At 42.2% G+C, this 21341-nt stretch overlaps 1 protein-coding gene across 4 annotated transcripts in view; it reads right to left on the bottom strand.

Moving 5' to 3' along the window:
* The window catches only part of EPHX2 (epoxide hydrolase 2), a 69421-nt gene that overhangs the window by 16374 nt on the left and 31706 nt on the right, over positions 1-21341 (bottom strand). For all 4 annotated transcript variants that reach the window (XM_081077589.1, XM_081077588.1, XM_081077591.1 and 1 more), the window contains 4 exons: positions 19611-19645; positions 14815-14841; positions 12503-12588; positions 9023-9134 (listed from right to left, as the gene is read on the bottom strand). In XM_081077589.1, the coding sequence (XP_080933715.1) occupies positions 9023-9134; positions 12503-12588; positions 14815-14841; positions 19611-19645 (260 nt within the window). The remainder of the gene's footprint in view (positions 1-9022; positions 9135-12502; positions 12589-14814; positions 14842-19610; positions 19646-21341) is intronic.

Here is a 21341-nt window from a genome sequence, read left to right as displayed (position 1 = left end):
GACCATTTTTTTAATTGGGTTGTTTGGTTTTTTGGTGTTGAGTTGAATTAGTTTTTTTTTTTTTTTTTTAATAAATTTTGGATATTAACCCCTTATCAGATGTATCACTGACAATTATCTTCTCCCATTCAGTAGGATGCCTTATGATTTTATTGATGGTTTTCTTTGCTGTGAAAAAACTTTTTAGTTTGACGTAATCCCATGTTTATTTTTTCTTATATTTCCATTGCCCGAGGGGATATATCAGTAGAAATATTACTAAGGATAATGTCTGCAAATTAATTACTATATTTTCTCTAGGAGTTTTATGGTTTCAGATCTTACTTTTAAGTCTTTAATCCGTTTTGAATTTATTCTCATATATGTCATAAGGAGGTGGTCCAGCTTCATTTTTCTGCCTGGGTCAGTCCAGTTTTCCCAGCATCATTTATTGACTAGATTGTCTTTACCCTAAATTCTCGCTTCCATTGTCATAGATTAAGTGACCATATAGGTATGGATTTATTTTGGGGCTCTCTATTCTGTTCCATTGATCTATGTGTCTGTTTTTATGCCAATACTATGCTGTTTTCATCATTATTGCCTTATAGTACAATTTGGTATCAGGTAGTGTGATACCTCCCACTTTGTTCTTATTTCTCAAGATTGCCATGGCTATTCGGCGTCTTTTATGGTTCCATATAAATTTTAGGATTATATGTTCTATTTCTGTGAAAAATGTCATTGCTAGTTTGATAGGAATTGATCTATATGTTGCCTTAGTTAGTATGGACATTTTAACTATATTAATTCTTCCTATCCATGAGCATGGTATGTGTTTCCATTAATTTGTATCTTTAATTTCTCTCTTCAGTGTTTTATAATTTTCCGAGTACAGGTCTTTTACTTGTTTGGTTAAACTTATTCCTAAGTATTTTATTGTTTTTGAAGCAATTGTAAATGGGATTGCTTTCTTAATTTCTCCTTCTGAGAGTTTATGATTGGTATATAGAAATGCAACTGATTTCTGAATATTAATTTTGTATCCTGCTACTTTACTAAATTCATTTATCAGTTCTGACAGTTTTTCGGTGGAGTCTTTGGGGTTCTATATATGTAGTATCATGTCATCTGCATATAATGACAATTTTACTTTCTCCTTTCCAATTTGGATGTGTTTTCTTTTTTTCGGTCTGACTGCTGGGGCTAGAACTTCCAAAACTACGTTGAATAAAAGTGGTGAAAGTGGGCAGTCTTACCTTGTTCCTGATCTTAAGGGGAATGGTTTTAGCTTTTCCCCACTGAGTATGTTAGCTGGGGGTTTATCATATATGGCCTTTATTATGTTAGATCCCTCTATTCCCATTTTGCTAAGAGTTTTTATCATAAATGGCTGCTGGACTTTGTCAAATGCTTTTTCTGCATTTATTGATATGACCATAGGATTTTTATTTTTCATTTTGTTAATGTGGTGTATCACATCAATTGATTTGTGGATACTGAACCAACCTTGCATACCAGGAATGAATCTCACTTGATCGTGGTGTATGATCTTTTCAATGTATTGCTGAATTTGGTTTGCTAATATTTTGTTGAGGATTTTTGATCTATGTTCATTAGGGACATCAGCCTGTAGTTTTCTTTTTTCTTTTTTTGTAATGTCTTTGTCTGGTTTTGGGATCAGGGTGATAGTGGCCTCGTAAAAAGAGTTTGGGAGCCTTCCCTCCTCCTGGGTTTTTTGGAATAGTTTGAGGACGATGATGATTCTTTTTTGAATGTTTGGTAAAATTCACCTGTGAAGCCCTCGGGTCCAGGGCTTTTGTTTATTGGGAGCTTGTTGATTACTGATTCAATTTCCCTGGTAGTAATCAGTCTATTCAGGTTTTCCATTTCTTCTTGATTTAGTCTTGGAAGGCTGTATGCGTCTAGAAAATTATCCATTTCTTCCAGATTAATTTGTTGGCCTTTAGTTGTTTGTAGGTGATGCCCTATTTTTAAAGTCCTATACAAGTTTCCTGTCTGCATAGGTGTATGGGGCTTCTTCCTTTTTTTCCAACACTACCTATTTAAAAAAACAAAAATAAAATGCCAAGAGTTTCTTCCATGGAAGGCACAAAAACAAAAACCACGATAGCTAAAGACTGGTGAGTAAAATAGTCCACGGTGGCACTTTCTTTTCAAATGTATTATTCAGCCGTAAAAAACCACCAAAATAATGTTCCTCAGTAGAAGACGGGTTAAATAAATCATGGTCCATCTATATTATGAAGCACCAAGCAACCATTAAAAGGAATGCGGTAAATCTGTATGCACTGAGGGAAAAATCTATCTAAGATCTATTAAGTGAAAAATCAAAATGATTTAATTTATATTAAAAATTATATATACACTCATGTACACACACACACACACACACGCTGCTAAGAAGAGGAACCATTGTTGGGAGGTGGAAGAAGGCAGGGTTAACAGGATATACTAGACATGTTCTGATTTGGGGGACACAGGACTATGAAATACCACCAGACTGAGTGAGGATGTGAAAAATCCTAAGCTTTAAACAATGGAACAAGTCTTGGTGAAATTACTCAGCCTATTCTCTTTGTCTTTACTGCCCAGAGCTGCTGACTCCTCCTCACTTTCTTACTATTACTATTAATATATAAACACAAAGCCTATTATCCCTTCTCTGAAGAGCAAAGAAAACCACACCTTTTAATATTCGTTTCCACTAGACTTGGCAAATTCTCAGGACAAGACAGTAAACATGTGGGCTAAGAGTTCAGAGAGCTGGCATGTCGGGCTGAATCTAAACCTGGAGCTTGTCTAAGCAACACCTGGAGTGCTCAGCAAACTGGAGCAAGAGGTAAGAGGGCTGGGTGCACTCGCCCAGACTGGAGCCTCCCTTACACTGTAGAAGTCTGGAATGACCTTGAGCACTGAGGGATGATTCCTCCTGGCTAGAGAGCAGTGGGGCCGGGTTGAGAGGGGAAAGGCAGGAAGGCTCTCAACACCCACCCTGAAGCAGAGTAGCCAAATAAGTTTTATTTCTTGGCCTGAATTCAGCTTACATTTGCAGCTATTCACTATTTGAAGACCAGCCAACTAAAGTCTCTTTTTTCAGATGTGGAAACTGAGGGCCAGTGACTACCCCACTAGTGAGTAGGCAGCAGACATGCTGGCAGGACCCCTGTGAATAGCTGCTCCTTAAGACTCAGCTCTGTACCTAGGTATCCTGTCCACCCTCAGCAGGCTGGATTCGTCCCAGCCAGGTTCCTGGGTTCCTTTCAGTGGCCAGATCACTGATTTGAATCCCTAATATTCCCATCAAGAGGCTTTGTTCTTAAGAACAAAACCATCCCCAAACTCTTGCAGGTTTTAAACCTCGCTGTTACAACAGAACAATAGAGGTACTGATTTTCCCACAATGGTTGTACCAACTTTTGAAACCAAAAAACTTTGTCCCACTAGGGCTGCAATTAGTAAGAGTCCTTCCCCTGAGGTCACTTTTTCAATCAGGACTTTGAAACTATCCTGGTTTGCATACTCTCTGCTGGAATGTGCTAGGTACACGGAATAAAGTCCAAGCTCCCTCCCAGGGTGGCATAAGGGGAGACACATAGGCTTTGAATTCAAACAAGACCAGGTCAACATGTTGATCTAGTCCTATAAGGGGGCCAGTGAGCCCATCACAACCTCGACTGGCTCAGCTGAAAAGACGGGAGAGACGTCATAGTGCTGGTATGAATAGAACTGATTGGCACATGGCACGCCAAAACAGCAGTTGTTGAAACCCACGTGTCCATGGACAGACGAATGACCAAACAAAATGTGGTCGACACATACAGTGGAATGTGTCTTAAAGAGTCTTAGTCTTAAAGAGGAAGAATATTCTGACACGTGCTATACCGTGAATGAAACTTGAGGACATTCTGCTGAGTGAAATAAGCCAGACACACACAAAAGGACAACCACTGTGCGATTCCACTCACATGAGAGACCTAGAGTAGTCAAAATCATAGAGACAGGAAGTAAGTAGAATGGGGGCTGCCGGGAGCTGGAGGGAGGAGGATATGGGCAGTTAGTGTTTAATGGGCACAGATTTTTAGTTCTACAAGATGAGAAAGTTCTAGAGATGGATGGTGGCGATGGCTGCACAATAAAGTAAATGTACTTAGTGCCCCTGAACTGCACACTTAAAACGGTTAAAGTGGTAACTGTTACGCTATGTGTATTTTAAAACGTAAAAAATAATAGTGAAAAATTGTTTTAATGAGCTAAATCCCGTTGATACTTTAAATACAAGTTTGATCAAAATACAAAATGTAGTGAAACTATTACTACCCCTTTGCAATCTCCTATAATTACATTAACACTGTTACTGAGCTAAAGGTCTGCCAAAACTCGAGAGATGAGGTTGGTGGAAAGAAAAGCAGGTTTATTGAAAACGCCGGCATTCTGGGAGGATGGCAGATTCCTGTCCAAAGTCCATCCCCCACTCCCAGCGCGGCCAAAAGATTTTATAGGCAGATAAGAAGAGGCAGACGAAAGGAAAGGGGAAAGGAATGGGGAAGTTGGTTGGCAATTCCTGGAAAAAGGCGCTTCCGAGAGGCTGGTTTGTTTCAGGGATAGGAGTGAATCTAATGCAGACGTAAAAACTTTAAGTCAGTGTCCTAGAGTGAACCAGGGTGATTGAGCCTGGTATGTAAAAAGCCTGGAGTAAACAGAACCACCGAAACTGTCATGCACAGCAAATGTATAGTAAGCACAGTTACTAAGGTTTGACTAGAGAAGAGAAAGCAAAGCAAAGAAAAACTTTCTAAAAGTCCCAAGTTAACCTACACTGTTAAATCAAATCGCACTAGAGGTTTAAATCTCAAAATAGAAGCTGCAGTGTCACCGTTGTTACAGTACAACTTTCCAAAAAGCAGTATTTCTCAAGTACTCGTACAGTCTGGAGACACTTGGGATGCCCTGACGTCCTTTCAGAGAATCCAAGACAGAACATTTTCATAATAACATTGGCATAATATATGTCCTTCTCACGCTCATGCTCTCGTAAGCATCGTGGAAGTTTCCAGAGGTTCCATAATGGTGGCACTATATCTTCTATTTTGAGATTTGGGCCTCTGATATAATTTGATTTAACAAGTATAATTTAGCTTAGGACTTGTTGAAAGTTTTTTGGGTTTTTTTTCCCTTTCTTTTCTTGGCCTCCCTCCTACCAACCCTTAATGATTTGGTTTACTATACATGTACTACGCATAACAGTTTCCATGGTTCTATTTACTTCAGCCTCAGAATGCCAGGCCCAGTGACTTGGGAGGCTTTTGCATTCATATGGGATCCACTCCTGGCCGCAACTTCAATTTACATAATGTTAAATTTACGTAACATATGCGAATGTTGCAATAAGCACTTTACCCACACCTACCCCACCCCAATAGACAAAGCCGAACACAACAGAAGATTCCACTACAGGCCAAAGCAATTTACATCCTGGTTAGAAAACATAAAACTTCAGATGAAACAAAGACTGAAGGCAGTAGTCTCCAAGAGACCCTGCCCAGCTCACTCTCCTTTACTTTAATAAATCTTCCTTCTATTTTTCTACCTGCCTTGTGAGTTCTTTCACAACCCAAAAGTGAGCAGCCGTAACACATATGGGGTATTTCAACAGACTGAATGCAGAAGCTGCTAAGAGAACCAGATGTCTCTATTAAGTCAGACATAAATGGGGGTTGAAAAACGTAAAACAATGCTATTCTACTAAATTGTTTAAGGAAAATAAAGTTTTAAAAAATAAAAATGTTATTTAGAATTTCAATTTCTAGTATGGTAAATGTCCCTTCTCTGAGGAACAAATAGATATAGATATAATCCACATTAACTAAAACTTTTTGAAGTCCTCAGTAATTTTTAAGAGTGTAAAAGAAAAAGGGGCCTGGGAGCAGAAAGTCAGACAATCACTGCACTAGAGAAAACCGACAGTAGTGAGACAGTCAAATCCCCCCAGGATCTGCTCCAGCAATCCTTGCCTGGAGCAGGTTGCTCAGAGGTCTCTAGTTCATTGAGAAGGATGGCTGTCTGCCCATCACTGCCTGGAAAGGGACTGCATTAGCCCCTCACCTGGGGCTACGGTGGTGTGGTCGGTGGTCGTGGTTCTCAACGTATGGCTCCAGAACCAGCAGCATCAGCATTACCTAAGAGATTGTTAGAAATGTGAATCCTTGGGCCCCAACAAAACCTACTGTGCTGGGACTCTGGGACTGGGGTCCAGCCGTCTGTGTTTTAACTACCCTTCCATTCTGATGCAGGCTTACGGTTGAGGATCAGTAGAGAATCACAGAAATTGACTGGGAGTCACAGAACATGAGCTGTCAGAGCCGGGACGACCTCCTCGGGCTGTATAATGTGCATGAGTCACTTGGGGGACCTTGTTTACTCATCTCTAGATTCCCCCCTCGCCCCCCGAAACTGGCATGTAATAGAAGGTGTGTAAGTATCTGCTAGATGAGTTAATAAATAGTAATTCTTCACAAGGAACACTAGTTAAAACATTTCTGGTGTTTAAACGTGTTTGTAATGTTTAACCTCTCACATACATTACAGGGCACCTCTGTTTTGCAGCAGATAGGAATCTTTTTTATAAAATGTTCAATTCAAAAGGATGAGAAAAAGGAAAGAAGATGTGGAAGAGAAAGAAGCAGGCCTAAAACCCCATGCCTTCCCTCTTCCTCTGGGCTGTTCACACGGGGCACTGAACAGTTGGGGCAGAGTGTTGAGGGCTTGTTGTAACCTGTACACAGGACTTAAGGGCTGGGTTAGAGAAGAAGGTAGAAGGGTGAGAACTGACTAAGGATGGTGCATTTGAGATGACAGAGGGCCCTGTTGGGTGGGGTTCTCCGGGAGGGGGGCTCTGGGCACATAGAGACCAGTGAGAGGGGGTCGATCTGCTGGGGTGGAGTCAAGCAGAGCCAAAGATTGAGAGTCAGATAAGAACTGAGAAGGACCCAAACACTAACCTCTCAGTTTTGGGTGGGACTCTGCTCCCTCCTCAATTCCCAAAGGCCAAGGCAGCTGCCAATTCAAGAACCTAGAACCACCACTTTATTTCTCTCCCCACCGCCACCAGATATTTCTCCAGTGTGAGTTGTACATGGGTGAAACAAACACCTGGAAAGGGTGACAGGCAGTACATCACACCTTAGACTGAACGGGATTCCGACTTCCAGTACAGCTGCAAAAGTTTTTATGGGGCCATCTGTGATGGATGGGGTGATGAACCTACAATGATTCTCCACTACTTCTGACATCAACTACAAACTTGGGGCTTACTCTCCAGGCCATGCACAAGGGTTCCTCCCTCTTTCCCATCCCACTTGCTCGGGTCTCATTCCAAATAGGTCAGTTTCTCACAGTCCCCACCCTTTGTCCTCACTGTCTCCATCCTGTCCCCACCCTCCTGTTTCTTTCACAAGGGACAGTGTCTCTGTTTTCCTTTACCCACTCTGTTATGGGCTGAATTATGTCTTCCCCAAATTCCCATTCAGTCCTAACCCCTCAGAATGTAACAGTATTTGGAGATAGGGTCTTTAAAGAGGCAGTTAAAATGAGATCTTTATGGTGGACCCTAGTGAATAAGAAGAGGAACTTCAGACACAGAGATACACACACAGAGAAGAAATGCCCTATGAGGACACAGTGAGGAGGGGGCCATCTACAAACCAAGGAGAGAGGCTTTCGAAGAAATCAACCATGCAGACCCCTTCATCTTGGACTTCTGGCCTCCAGAACTGTGAGATAATACATTTTGTTGTTTAAGCCACCCAGTACATGGTACTTTGTTATGGCAACTCTGAATGACTAATATGTCATCTAAATCATATCCACCCTTCAAGATCAAGATGACTTCAAAGTAAGGGAAGACATTTTGACTTAATTCAAGCCAAAGGAAGCTGGCTGCTTCCCACACTCCAGACTGTGGAGCGGTAAGGCCCTGGCCCCACTCATAGGAGGATGTGATACATTGAGCATCTTTTCATGAGGTTGCCAGAGCCTTCTGGTGTCTTACTGAACGAAGCAGGTAATTGCCTGAATCGAAAAGTTCCTCTTCCAAGGTACCATCTTATCAACTAAAATCGTTCTTAAAGAAGAGTCCTGGTCGAAATGAAACTGGGGTGTTGTGACCCTGGCTGGAAAGGGTACCTACCTCCTTTGAACAGCAGAAGGGCAAGGGTTGGGGGAGAGGTGTGGGGAGAAACTCTTGTGCACTTTATTAATTAATCTGATTCATTCTTCTCTCTGGAGTGTTAAGGAAATTTCTTTTATCCTCTCAGGAATGATCTCGATGTAGCTGGACACTGGGGTCCAGAACCCACAAATGAATAACAGGTGCTCCCACAGATGAGGGCAGCTGGGGGGAGGACAGGCCAGATGCTGCTGCTGCTCTCAGTGAACCCCAGTGCAATGTGGCAGTGACCCCCCATCACACATATCACCCGAGCTCCAGGGGGCATCTGGGGTTTTGTGGTTCATGGGGAGACACCTAGAAACCTTCTACATCATTCAAAGCACACTTGGGGCCAGGTGCAGGGCTTTAGGCTCTGGTGCTCTCTGTAATCACAAACCTTACTTCTCAGGAAGCCAAGATACCAGATCCCTGGCAAGAGTCAGAAACTGTGACCAATAAAAGGTGGATTCCACCAGCCTGTCCACCACAGCACTAAGAGGGCACAGATCCAAACTAGGGCTCAGCCGCCCACTCCAAAGTTTCGGAGAAGAAGGAAAACCCAGTTTGCCACCACTCCCACTCCTGTTCCTCTCACCAGCCTAAAGACTCACACAGAAGTGTGTCATCACCTGGAAAGGACGAGCTGAGCTCCGGAGCCAGTGTCACCTGAGTTCATTTGTCAAATCACTTCTGACTAATGCCACAGAAAATAAAAGGGGACTATGATAAATCAAACCAACGGAGAAGGACAGAGAAAAAGGAATAAAGAATAGTACCTTGCTGGAATCACTGCTCTCAGGATCCCAAACTTACCGGTTCTTGGAAGTAGAGCTGGTAATCAAAAATAGGATTGGCTTTGAGTGCTTCCATTAGGGGCACTTTGGGGTTTGCCGGTATGAAGGGAGTATTCAAACTGGCCACTGCCCTATGGAGAGAAGAGACACCAAGACACAGACCCTGTAAGAAGACAGTCTGCAAGAACCAGAAAGAACCTTACATGTCAAACCAAAGCTTAGAGTGGGAAAGTGACGTGTACAAGATGTCACACTAGCAGTGTGGGGGAGAATGGGATCACTCAAATTGCTTGCCTGCAAACCCAGTAGTTTCCCCCCCCCCCCATTATACTGCAGTATGTCTCACCTACTTGCTTTAGACACACACACATACACACACACACCATGTATCAACCTTGACTAGAATATGTGGACACTATAATCTCTCCCTAGTTTTTAGCATTCATTGTTTTTCTTTCCTTCCTTCACTCACTGTATCTCCTCTGTGTTGAGTGTAATTCCATGCTATATACTAGGGGAGATAAATATAAAATTAATACTCAAGGAGCTTATTATAATTTAATAAGGGAGGATAGACAAACATATCCATGACTTTATTATGAGATAGATTGTGATATGAGCCACAAGAACAGCGCAAAATACTGTGCGAGTGCAGGGAAATAAAGTGTCTGGGTTTGGGCATCATGGAAGACCTGATGACAAAAAGAGCATTTGAACTTGGCTTTTAAGGGTGGAAGAGAATGGGGCAAGGGAAATGGTAACTGTAAGGGAAAGACCATGAGGTAGCATGAGGAATTTCTAGAAGGGCACAAAGCTTGTGGTTGAGTTTTATGGAGCCAGGGATCTATGTAGTCACAGGCCAATCATTTAATGGGGCATCTTGGCAAATAAAGCCAGAAAGGCAAGTGGGAGCCTAGACACGAAGGGCCTTGAGCCTGGACTTGATGCTGCAGAAATCCATGAGGGCTTCTGAGAAGAGGCGTGAATAGATTTAAGTTGTGGTCAGGAAGTGATATATGAAGCAAAGATGTTTCACAGGGATGCAGAGAGGGAAACCAGAAGCAGGGAGATGGTCAGCAGACGATTGCGTTAGTCACCCTCAAGGAAAGAGGATGGCGGCAACAGGGGTAAAAGAGAGGGGTGGATTTGAGAGTCCACATGAAGGCAGAGTTGCAGGAGCTAACCAGGACGAGAGTTAGTCTGGCTGGTCAGTAAGGGATTCTGTATACCATTCTTACCCTAAGGAAACTTCTTCCCAGGTGAGAAATAGAGAGAATATTTGGAAGAGATATAAAATAGGTGAAATGGAATAAATAGGGTAAATGAAATCATCAGGGAAAGGAGTGGTGAGGGTTAGCCAGTGCCAACCAATAGAAACGCAAGCCACATATATAATTTTAAAGTTTCTAGTAGCCATATTAAAACAAGTAAAAAGAAATAGGTGTGGTTAATTTAAAATATTATTTAACAATGTTAATTAAATATTAATTTAAAATTAAATGTTAATTTACATTCTTGTTTTAGTACTAAGTCTTTGAAATCTGAAAGGTTTTTCCACTCCTAGTAATCTCAATTTGAGCTGGACACATTTCAAAAGTTCAACAGCCATTACAGTTTCGAGTACAAAATGTTATATTGATGCCTATAGGTTTCTAATGTTACCATACTGAACCTATTTTGAAGCCTTACTTAAATCACAAATCAAGAAATTCTAGCTTTTCCTAACTACTCTGAGCAGAATAGGGTTTTTTTTTTATAAATCACCTTGATATATAGTTTATTCCATAGATAAAAAAAAATTGTCATCACTAAATGAGACGATAGTATTTAATGCTGCTGCCAACTGCATTAAGAGTAAAAAAAGCTAAACCTTTCAGGAGCAGAATCTCCAGAGTGATTACAGAGAGGGAGAGGTACAGAGAGAATATAAAAGGGTACTGTTGACGGAACAAGTGAGTTGACCCTGTATTAAATAGGTTCCTGCAGCCTATCTCAGTAGAAAGCCAAAAGCAAGGATTCAAAGAAGTATTCCACATTAAAGGTGGACTTTCATTCATGATCTGGCTAGAAAGGTGGAGATCAGTGTTGCTAACAATATTCCTAAATAACAGATGTGCCCATGCCCAGAGATGCCATGTCCCATCACAGACAGACAATCAGGGAAGAGGGTTTCGGCTTCCTCCGCCCTCCCAGGAATGTAGTAGCAGGGCTGCTTTGATGAAAGCAGCTGCAGAAGGAGCAAGCACTACCAGAACTAAGGAAGACGGGATGGAAACAGAACAATGAGAAGAGGAAATGGGAAACCAGAGCATGCTTGCGTGTCTTAGATCTGATGTTATTCTGGGCACAACTTCACCTGGCTCATGTTAAATATTTTTAAATTCTCACAAAGGAGAGACAGATTAAGTTAAATAAAACAACGATAAGGTGTTTTACGTCCTTCAAAGTAAACCCTATAGCTTGTGGCTCTATGTCCTTTTGTTCTCTTCAAGAACCATCTAATACAGTTTATGGAGTTACTTTTTGGTGAACCCAGTTCTTAAGAATCCAGCTTTAGTGAGAGAGGATAGAGAGAAAAGCTAAAGAGATCTGAAGAACAGGAGTGCAACATTTTAAAAAATATTTTAGAAAGTGTATTATTCTTCTTAGCCTTTGATCCCATGCTACCATTTGAGCTGGGGTTGAGGTGGACCAAGTTTTCCAGTGTTACTGTTGTTATAAACTTAGCCCAATAAAAAGTAATTGGATTATTTAGGGAACATAGATGTATACTGCACATGATGTTTATTTAATCTGCTAAGATCCCAGGTTGAAATGGGAGGTCAGACAGGCTTTAATTTTGGTTACCAGGTTAAATGGGGTGTAGGTGGAAAGACCACTTGACTCTCTGGGTTCAAATCCTGTCATCTGAAAGATCCCGCTGGTGCCCTGAAATGCCATTCTACAAATGATTATGAATGATATGATTGACCATGAAATGCCATTCTAACCTGACATCTGTACAGCATTTAGCTGGTTGTGTAAGTCGGGTAGGAGGTACCATTACCACTTTGCGGTTGAGGAACCAAGGCCCAGTGGGTGAACTGACTGGTCACAGAGCCAGTTCAGGGCAAAACTGGAAGCCACGTTTTTCTGACTCCGCACCCAGGGCTAAGGTTTCCCTTGGTGCTTAATTCTATGAATCTGATACCCATGCTGCCTCACCCACTCCCCTCAAAGTCTACCATCATTCCTCTGCATGCCCACTGAATACTCTGGCCCTGAATTATTTGTCCCATTACCAGTAACTGGGATAAGTCCCACTTCCTAAGACATTAGCTCATTAAGCCCTCTTTGTTCATGTATCAATGGGTCCCAAGGATCTAAATTGGAACCTTCTCAGATAACCTATTTGTTGTCAAGAAGTTTTCGGGGGTTCAAGACCCAAGGAAGGATTCTAATCCTGGGAATTCAGTCTAATGGTAATTACACAAATTCTTGATGCCCACAGACTAATTACCTCACTCTCTCAGGGTAGAAGAGAGCCATGTTCCACACCAGCATGCCTCCCCAGTCGTGGCCAATGAACACCGCTTGAGAGATGCCCTAGTGAAGGATAAAGAAGGGAGCTGAATGCAGGCAGATTTCTGGTGGTTGCTGAGAGTCCAAGGCCTGTGCTCTCCTTAGGCACAACCCTCGGCAGAAATCCTTTTGGGCTCCTCCATTGATCACGCAGAAGCTACTTCAAATGTCCACCCTCTCGAAGCCCCCGTTCCCACACACACCCGCCCCCTATACCTCCTACACAGATGACTGGCCTTTTAAATCTTCTTAGAAGACTGAGACCACTGCCCATGGATTCCTTATCCCTCTCTACCTTCCCTCGAAACAAAATTTGTTTCAGCTCTTTTTCTCCCTTTTGTCTGGAAGTCAGTATGACTTACCTTCCCGTGATCCATTTTCTTCTTTCACTGAGTGATTATGATTCTACCCCCCACGCTTTGGGGACCTTTCCTGCCTTAACTAAGCACTAAAACCTCAAAGCTATCTTGAATCTCCCTCTCTATCTGCACCTTACTTTCATCTGCAGCTGCCAACAATGACAACAGCTCCTGTATACTGAACACCTACTATGTCTCAGGCACTGGGCTAAGTGTTTATGTCCATTACCTGGAATTATTCCAGTAATCTTTTTTCTTTTTTTTTCAGTAACCTAATACACATTTCACCACTGGGAAGACAGGCACACAGCAGCTCGTCAACTTGCCCAAGGCCGCACAGATGGTAAATGGTGGAACCATAATTCAGACCCAGGTCTCCCCACCATAAAATTGGGCTCTCTCTTCTACCCTACCCTGCTCGCCCCGTTCAGCCACATTAGGGCCTTTCAGTTCTTCTCCCGCCTCACCACCATCTGGAATCGCGGTTCCGGACTCAGCTTCCTGCCATCCTTCGGTCTCCTGTGTGTTTCCCCCTTCTCATAGTCTCTACGCCACATGTCTCCCCAACGACCATCTTATGTCCCTGCAGTCTGGCTTATTCCTTTCTACCCCTGAGTCCATGGACACTTCCCTCTTAAAGGCTAACAATCACTAATAAGAGGTTTTATTCCTTCTCAGTTTTCACTCTTCTGACTGTTCTGCAGCATCAGACATTTCTTTTGACACCTCCGTCCTTCGGCACCTGTGACGCTGTGCTTTCCAGGCTCTTCTTACTTTACTGAGTCTACTCCCTCCTACACCTCTTATGTGACAATTTCATGGCTCAGCCCTCAGGCCTGTCGTGGGGGAACTCGTCCACTCCAATGGCTCCAACTACCCCCTCCAGGTGGTGGGTGACCACCTCATCGGCAGTTGGCCCAGCCCCCTTGCTTTGTGTCCCAGTAAGGACTGGCCCAGGGATGGACACCTGACCCAGTAGGCCAGCAATCACAGACACTCTTTCAGTAATCAGAATGAGACATTCTCAGCCAGTGGGAAATCTTCTAGATAGGTCATTATAGCATCAAGACTGGGGAGACCACACTGGGCAGTGTCCTTAGCTGTCCCCAGCATACTCAAAGGTTCCAACACCAATTCCAGCGGACTGACATCTTTACCTCATTTAACGAGTGCCTGGCTGTTGAACTGGAACACCTTAGTCATATGAGGCTCTTGACTCACATGCAATTAACAGGCGATAAATCCCACTGCCTTTTCTGTTTTGTTTGTTTGAAATCCTACTGTTTTGAGGTTCTCTCTAGCTACCCCTCCACTGTCACTGTCCTGGCTTAGCCCTCCCTGCCTTCCCGCCCCACTCCATGCTGCAGTGTTTTCATTCTGCGCCATGGCCTTACTGAGGATGGGGACGAGGGCGCCACCCACTTGCAATGTCAGGAATAGTACGTGTGCTCTGCAGACGCATATTCATAGATCACCGTTGTTGATCTGGCTTGAGTTCGACATTCCAAACAATGTTAAATGAATTAATTTACTTTTAGAGATTTCAAAAGAAATGTAAGGTTTAAAAAGTTGTGAAACATTAGCCTACAGGATATTTCCAAACTTCTGAACTCAAACCAACAGAGGTATCCTATTCCCTGGGAGATACTTTTCATGAAATAAAACCCAAAACACACTTGTCTACAATGTTCTCCTAATACTTTGCCTTCTCCATCTTTGCAATCCCTGCTAACCAACCACCCCACCTCCCAGGGCTCCAAAGGGGGCCTTTGCTGCCCTTGCTATGCCTTGCGAGGCCCCAACAGCTGATACCTTCAAAGCCTTACATCTTGTCTAATTACCAGGCCCCAACAGGATTCTCCAAAGAGATCAGCTCAAAATTATTACTTACCAACTTATCCAGAAAGGTAACCATATCCTAAGGGAAAACACACACACAAATCAGAAATGGTATCCACCCACCTCTGCTGCAAGATTAGAATTACTGTGTCTGCTTTGTGACGGACTGAATTGTATCTCCCTAAAATCCATATGTTGAAGGCCTAACTCCCAGGACCTCAGAATGACTATATTTGAAGATAGGGTCATTAATGAGGTGATCAAGTTAAAAAGAGGTCACTAGGTTGGGCCCTAATCCAATATGACATGTCCTTATAAAAAAAAAGGGGATTTGGACACAGAAGCGTCCAGAGGAAAGACCACGTGAAGACACGGAGGCCATCTACAGGCCTCATCTAGAAACCTCAGAGGAAACTACTGGCACCTTGATCTCTGACTTCTAGCCTCCAGAATGGCGAGAGAATCAAGTTCTGTTGTTTTAGACACTCAGTCTTTGATACTTTGTTATGGCAGCCTGAGCAAACTAACAGGACATTCCATCATTTCACCAGCTTTCGAGTTATCTCCCTTCCCTTTCCAGCATCCTCACAGAAACCAGGTCGCCTCCAAACATGCAGAATCAATTACTCAGGGTATGTTAGTGTACATCCTTAACTGGGCTATATTCATTGTAAGAGAAACACCATGGCTTTTCCCTGGAGGGACATAAGGGAAGAAACTGTTCTGGAGAGGTATGGCTGCTTGTCTTGCCCCACGTTGGTAACCTCCTGTCCCTCCGCCAACACAGATACAGACACCAGGCCACACTGGCCAGCAACCACAGAGTGTGCAGAAAGTGTCTGAGATGTGTGAGAAGTAGCTCCAAATGTAGTCACATTTGGAGGTTCTCGGGTTGGAGATGAAGGGTCACCTAGAATGGGGGCTGAGGCAATTATACTGGGCACATGCAAAATGAGCGAGCAGGGGAACCCTACTGGAAAGGGGTGGAGGGTTGGAGACAGTGACTATGTGGAGGGAATGAATCACAGACCCGACAGGCCATTTAGCCCCTGTAGAAAGCCACACGGGCTTTCTTATTTCCCAGCCCCACTCTTCCTAAAAGATTCCCATCTAACTTATCAACTCCACCCCCTATTTATTCACCTGAGCCAACAATGTGAGGGAACTCTTCTTGTCATAATAAAAAGTCTGTACAGCTGCATTTATGGAGCCCTCACTCAGCAACAGGTTGCTGTGTGCAATGCTCCTCACTTTCACCATTTCCTTTCCCTCACGCGGAGCTACAGGGAGCAAGTGGTTATTTCCACTCTACGGATGAGGAAACTGAGGCTTTGATGGGTTAACCGGTGCCACCAAGACCACATGGCTGGTAGTACCAGAACAGGGACTGATTCCAGGTCTATCTGATTTCAATAATTCACAATCAAAACATGCCAAGCCATTCTTTTTGACTATGTAGACAAACAACTTTATTTGAAATATTTTCCAGCCTCTTGAAGTCTCTCCTCTTTCTAACAATTGAGAAGTCATCCTAATCTGTTTTTGATTTTCCAGATAAGTGCCCTCACTGAGAGCTGTGAAGATTATGCCTGCAATAATTTGAAGACTTAGAAAATATATGTCATTATATTTCAGTCACCTATTGCTCTAAGGTGTTTCCAAAATGAAGGACATTTTTTTTTTCTCCCCTAAGGTAGGTCTATTTTTCGGTCTTTCTACATTAAGCAAGGAGATGGAAATCTCAGGACAGCAGGAGACAGAGATAAGACAAAGGGCTCTCCCGTAGCCCTTGTATTCTCTGCCCAAAGAGTATCAAAAAGAGTTCAAATAGTTCCCAGGCAGGCCTCAGTTCTGCTGGGGTAAGTTATCAATATGGCTGACTCTGCTTTGGGGAAAGAGGAAGACACAGAAGTCTGCCTACATCCAGTGACGGCTCCTAGGGGAAAGTGTGTTAAAGGTGTCTGATTCCTTTCGCTACCCCTGCCCCACACCTGCCCTCAATACCCAGAACCCCGGTGACAGCCTCTCTTGGGGGCTGGGGGAGCAATGGGCAAGTCCCTTACTGCTCCCCAACATTGACATTTTAAAAAGCGTGGATGACAGTTTCCACTGGTTAAAATACACACAATTTATTTTTTTAAGATGGAGGCACAGAGTATTGGTGTAATTACTTCACTGGTTTATTTTCATCTTTCCCTTCAAAGAGAGAGAGGAACAATTATCAGATGGTGTCAAGAGGCCTTTTTAATCCTCTGTTATGCGTTGAAAGTTTGTGTCCCTCAAACTTCATGTTAAAGCACTAACCCCCAATGTGACTATTTTTGAAGGTAGGGTCTTTACGGAAGTCATTAAGGTTAAATGAGGTCATGAGGGTGGGGCCCTGATCCAGTAGAGTTAGTGTCCTTATGAGAAGAGATACCAAAGAGCTCACTCTCTCCCTGCCATGTGAAGATACAGCAAGAAGTCACCAAAAAGCTGGGGGTGTAGTGGGTGGTGGTTCTCACTAGAGCCTGACTACGCTGGCATCCTGATCTTGGACTTCCAGCCTCCAGAACTCAGAGAAAATAAGATTCTGTTGCTGAAGGAACTCAGTCTATGGTATTTTGTTATGGCAGCCCTAGGGAATTAATATAAGCGCTAATGAGGAATTCAGCCGAGGGTTTCCTAGAAATTCCCTAACATGCCCACCAAAGTAGGCAGCACACACGAGGTTTTCAGTGAAGACCTAAGAACCAACAGACGGTCTGATGTAAGAGAGCCCTCAAGGTTCTGGATCTCAAAAGGATGTGAAGTGCAGAATCTTGGTACAGCTACAAAGACTGGAGTGGCTGTTACTTTTCAGCCACTTTTCAGCAACTTAGAGGCCAAAGTGGAATCGAGGTCAATAATTCCAGGGCAGCCAGAATCTTGTATTGCTCCTGGGGCCATCCAAAATTTCATCTCTACTAAGCAATGGCCTTATTCTCATAGCTCCCTGGAAGATCGCAGGACTTAAGGAAATACTTTCCAGAAAGAAAGGCCTGGATCCACAGACATTCTCAAGGTCCTACCCACGTAACCACCTATTGGAAAACTTTCCACTTGGTGCGCTTTGCCATATGGCCAGACAAGAGGAGTGGAATGACACTTAGATACATCACAAGCCCCTCATCCTGCCAGTAAGAAGCACCTGCTCTTCCATTTCTTCCCTCCCAAATAGCTCCATTACCAACACACGACCTAATGGGCTCCCTCACTTATACCATCTACCCTCACATTAAAATTCACTTAGAGCCAACTATGGGCCTGATGCTTCTGTTTCAGGACTGGAACACAGCATTGATCAAAGCAGACAAAACAACTCATGTCAGGGAACTTCAAAAAGAAAGGGGGCAGAAGACAGACTATGTGGTAATATATGTATCTCCCACCACTGTCCCCCACCTACAGGGATTCCTCTGTCTCTTCAGATCTCTCCAAGTATCTGATGGAAACTATGGGTCCTCTCCCAGGAAAATAATCATGAGCACCTTTGCCTCAATTTCTGCAAATGTCGCCAGGAGTTCATGGACCCCAGAGGGTCTGTACACCATGGATGAAGCTTCCTGCTTGATTGCCTGCAGGCCACTTCTTTTCACTTTGCAATTAACCACCAAGAGGCTGGAGATTAGTTCAGTGTTATTGCCACATTCCACAAACTGAGAATCATGCTCAGATCAGGAGGGGTTTGGGAGAGCATAAACTGTGTTTTATACCTGACAGCATGACCTACTTAAGTTAAATGACTTACTCAAGGTCACACACAAGGAAAGGGACAACTGGGTGTAGACAAGCCTCTCGACATTAATGAACTTTAGAGGACATCATTATTGCTTTGTAGCATTCCAACATTCCTAATTTGGAATCCTAAGACTACACACATACAGAGAATAGGTTTATGGTTCCTTAAAGTACCCATGCTAAAACAAATAACAGTTGTATGATGAACTAGCACACAGATTTGGGGAATTGTGGTTGAGAAGAAAGAGTTTTAATTATATTTGGGAACTGTCACTGGGAAAAAAATTGTTGTGGGTACTTGAGGGTAAGAAGTATTAAGGACCTTCATTTAGTTTTTTTGTAACCCTATGTTGACAAGTACAAAGTTATTTTAAATAAAATTTTACATTAAAATATTGTACTGATGATTTTTTTAAAGTAACCGCTTTATTAATCTATGACTCATTACCATAAAATTCACCCTTTTAAAATGTACAATTCAGTCGTTTTTAGTGTAGTCACAGAGTTATGAACAGACCTTTTCATCACACTAAAAAGAAACCCTGTACCCATTAGCAGTCACTCCCCACTTCCTCTGCCCCTCAAGCCCGTGGCAATCACAAATTTAATTTCTATCTGTATGGATTTGCCTATTCTGGATATTCCAAATCAATGGAATTATACAATATGTGGCCTTTTGTGACTGGCTTATCTTAGCATAATGTTCCCAGGGTTCATTCTTATTGAAGCATGCATCAGTATTCATACCTCTTTATGGCTGAATAACATTCATTATATGGACATGCTACATTTTGTTTATTCATTTGTCAGTTGATGGATATTTGGGTTGTTTCTACTTTTTAGCATTATTATGAATAATGCTGCTGTGGACATTCATATCCAGGTTTTTTTAGGGACACATTTTTGATATACAGCAAATGTTGGCTGGTATTTGAAATGCCATTTCAACTTTCCGTAAGAATTTATACCCAAATACTGTGAAATGCTGCTTTGCTAGGCTTTAAAGGAATACCCACACTTCTGGCTTATATCAGTGAAAACAGAAGAATGGAAAAGACATTACAGATGTTACTCAAAGATCCTTCTTACCTTGCATAACACTTCCATGGAATATTCTTCTATTTCTGCAATTAAAAATAAAAAATAAATTTAATTCACGTGATTGAAAGTAACAGACTAAAAGGGCTCGTTTGCCAAAGTGGGGAAAAATCTTATTAAATTCTTAGATTGATGTAGTCCCTTGTTTATTTTTGTTTTTGTTGCCTGTGATTTTAGTGTCATAGCCATTAAGTCATTGCCAAGACCAATGTTTTCCCCCTATGTTTTCTTCTAGGAGTTTTAGTTTCAAGTCGTAAGTTTAAGTCTAATCCATTTTGAGTTGATTTTTGTGTATGGTGTAAGATAAGGGTCCAATTTCATTCTTTCGCATGTGAATATCCAGTTTTCCCAGCTTTATTTGTTGAAGAGACTGTCCTTTTCTTATTGTGTGTTCTTGGCACTCTTGTGAAGATGAGTTGACTGTACATGCGTGGATTTATTTCTGGGCTATTCTGTTCCATTGGTCTTTATATCTGTCTTTATGTCAGTACCATGCTGTTTTTATTACTGCAGCTTTGCTAATACATTCTGAAATCAGGAAGTGTGAGTTCTCCCTCTTTGTTCTTTTTCAAGATTGATTTGACTATTTGGGGTTTTTTTGTGTGGATCTACAATGAACTGTAGAATTGTTTTTCCTATTTTTATAAAACAAAAAACACCATTGGGATTTTGATAGAGATTGCATTGAATCTGTAGTTTGTTTGGGGTTGTATGAGCATTTTAACAATAATAGTAATTTCAGAAAGAAAAAAGAAAGAAAAACAGAAGAAAAAAATATCAGATATAATTGAAGAAAATTTCCAAGAATGGAAAGATAAATGTAATCAGCAACGTAGATGAAAAAAGACCACATCATAGCACAATATCATACAATTTTAGAACGCAACAGATCAAGAAAAGATCTGGTAAGTGTGAAGGGTAAGGGGGAACAAAACACAAATGGTCACATAGAAAGGGCGGTGGATCAGAATGGCCTGGGACTCCTTAATAGCAACAAGAGAAGCTAGAAAATAGTGGGACAAAGCCTTCAACATTTTAAGGGAAAACAATGTGCTACTCAAAATCTATTAACAAATACGAAACTTATACACATGAATTGAACTGTATGTGTAGGTATTCCAAACATTATGCTTGGCTTTAGAATTCACGTTATATGTAATCTTCAATGATAGTTAACATGTAAATTACGGTTTTCTTTAAAAAAGAGTCATAATTAAGGTAAAACGATCAGTCCTAGTTTGTTCAGGACAGTTTCAGTTTATGTGTGTTACTGCTAATAGTGTCTCTTTTACTTTTAATAGTGTTCTAGTTTGAATGATATAAATTATATTACTAAGTTATGCCTAGGGGATTTAGGGAAGATTAGGGTGTGGATGAATAAAAATAAACATTTTAATAATTAAATTGAAAAAACACCTCAGGTGCCTTTCCTGGATGTTTGAACTGAAGGCTTTCCTCTTGTCTAAAATGCTGCTGCATCATTCAAGAGAGTAAGCAGCTGCCGAGTCAACAGCATGACATTCAGGGGACAATTATGGAGGCACTCCCTTGCTGGGACAGGCTGAGTGGCCTGGATGGTAGCCCTCTGAGTGACCAAGAACCCTAGTCTATGTCAGCTGGCCTCAAACAACACAGCAGGCTTGATGCGACTATGGGGGAGGCAGGTCAGAAAAGGGGTGCTGAGCAGCAGGCTTGGCTTGCGAAGCCACCACTGCTGACAGC

The sequence above is a fragment of the Rhinolophus hipposideros genome (assembly GCF_964194185.1).
Source record: "Rhinolophus hipposideros genome assembly, chromosome: 16".
NCBI classification, from domain to species: Eukaryota; Metazoa; Chordata; class Mammalia; order Chiroptera; family Rhinolophidae; genus Rhinolophus; species Rhinolophus hipposideros.
The sequence above is the reverse complement of the archived record's forward strand: the minus strand, read 5'-3'. Positions and strand labels throughout refer to the sequence as shown.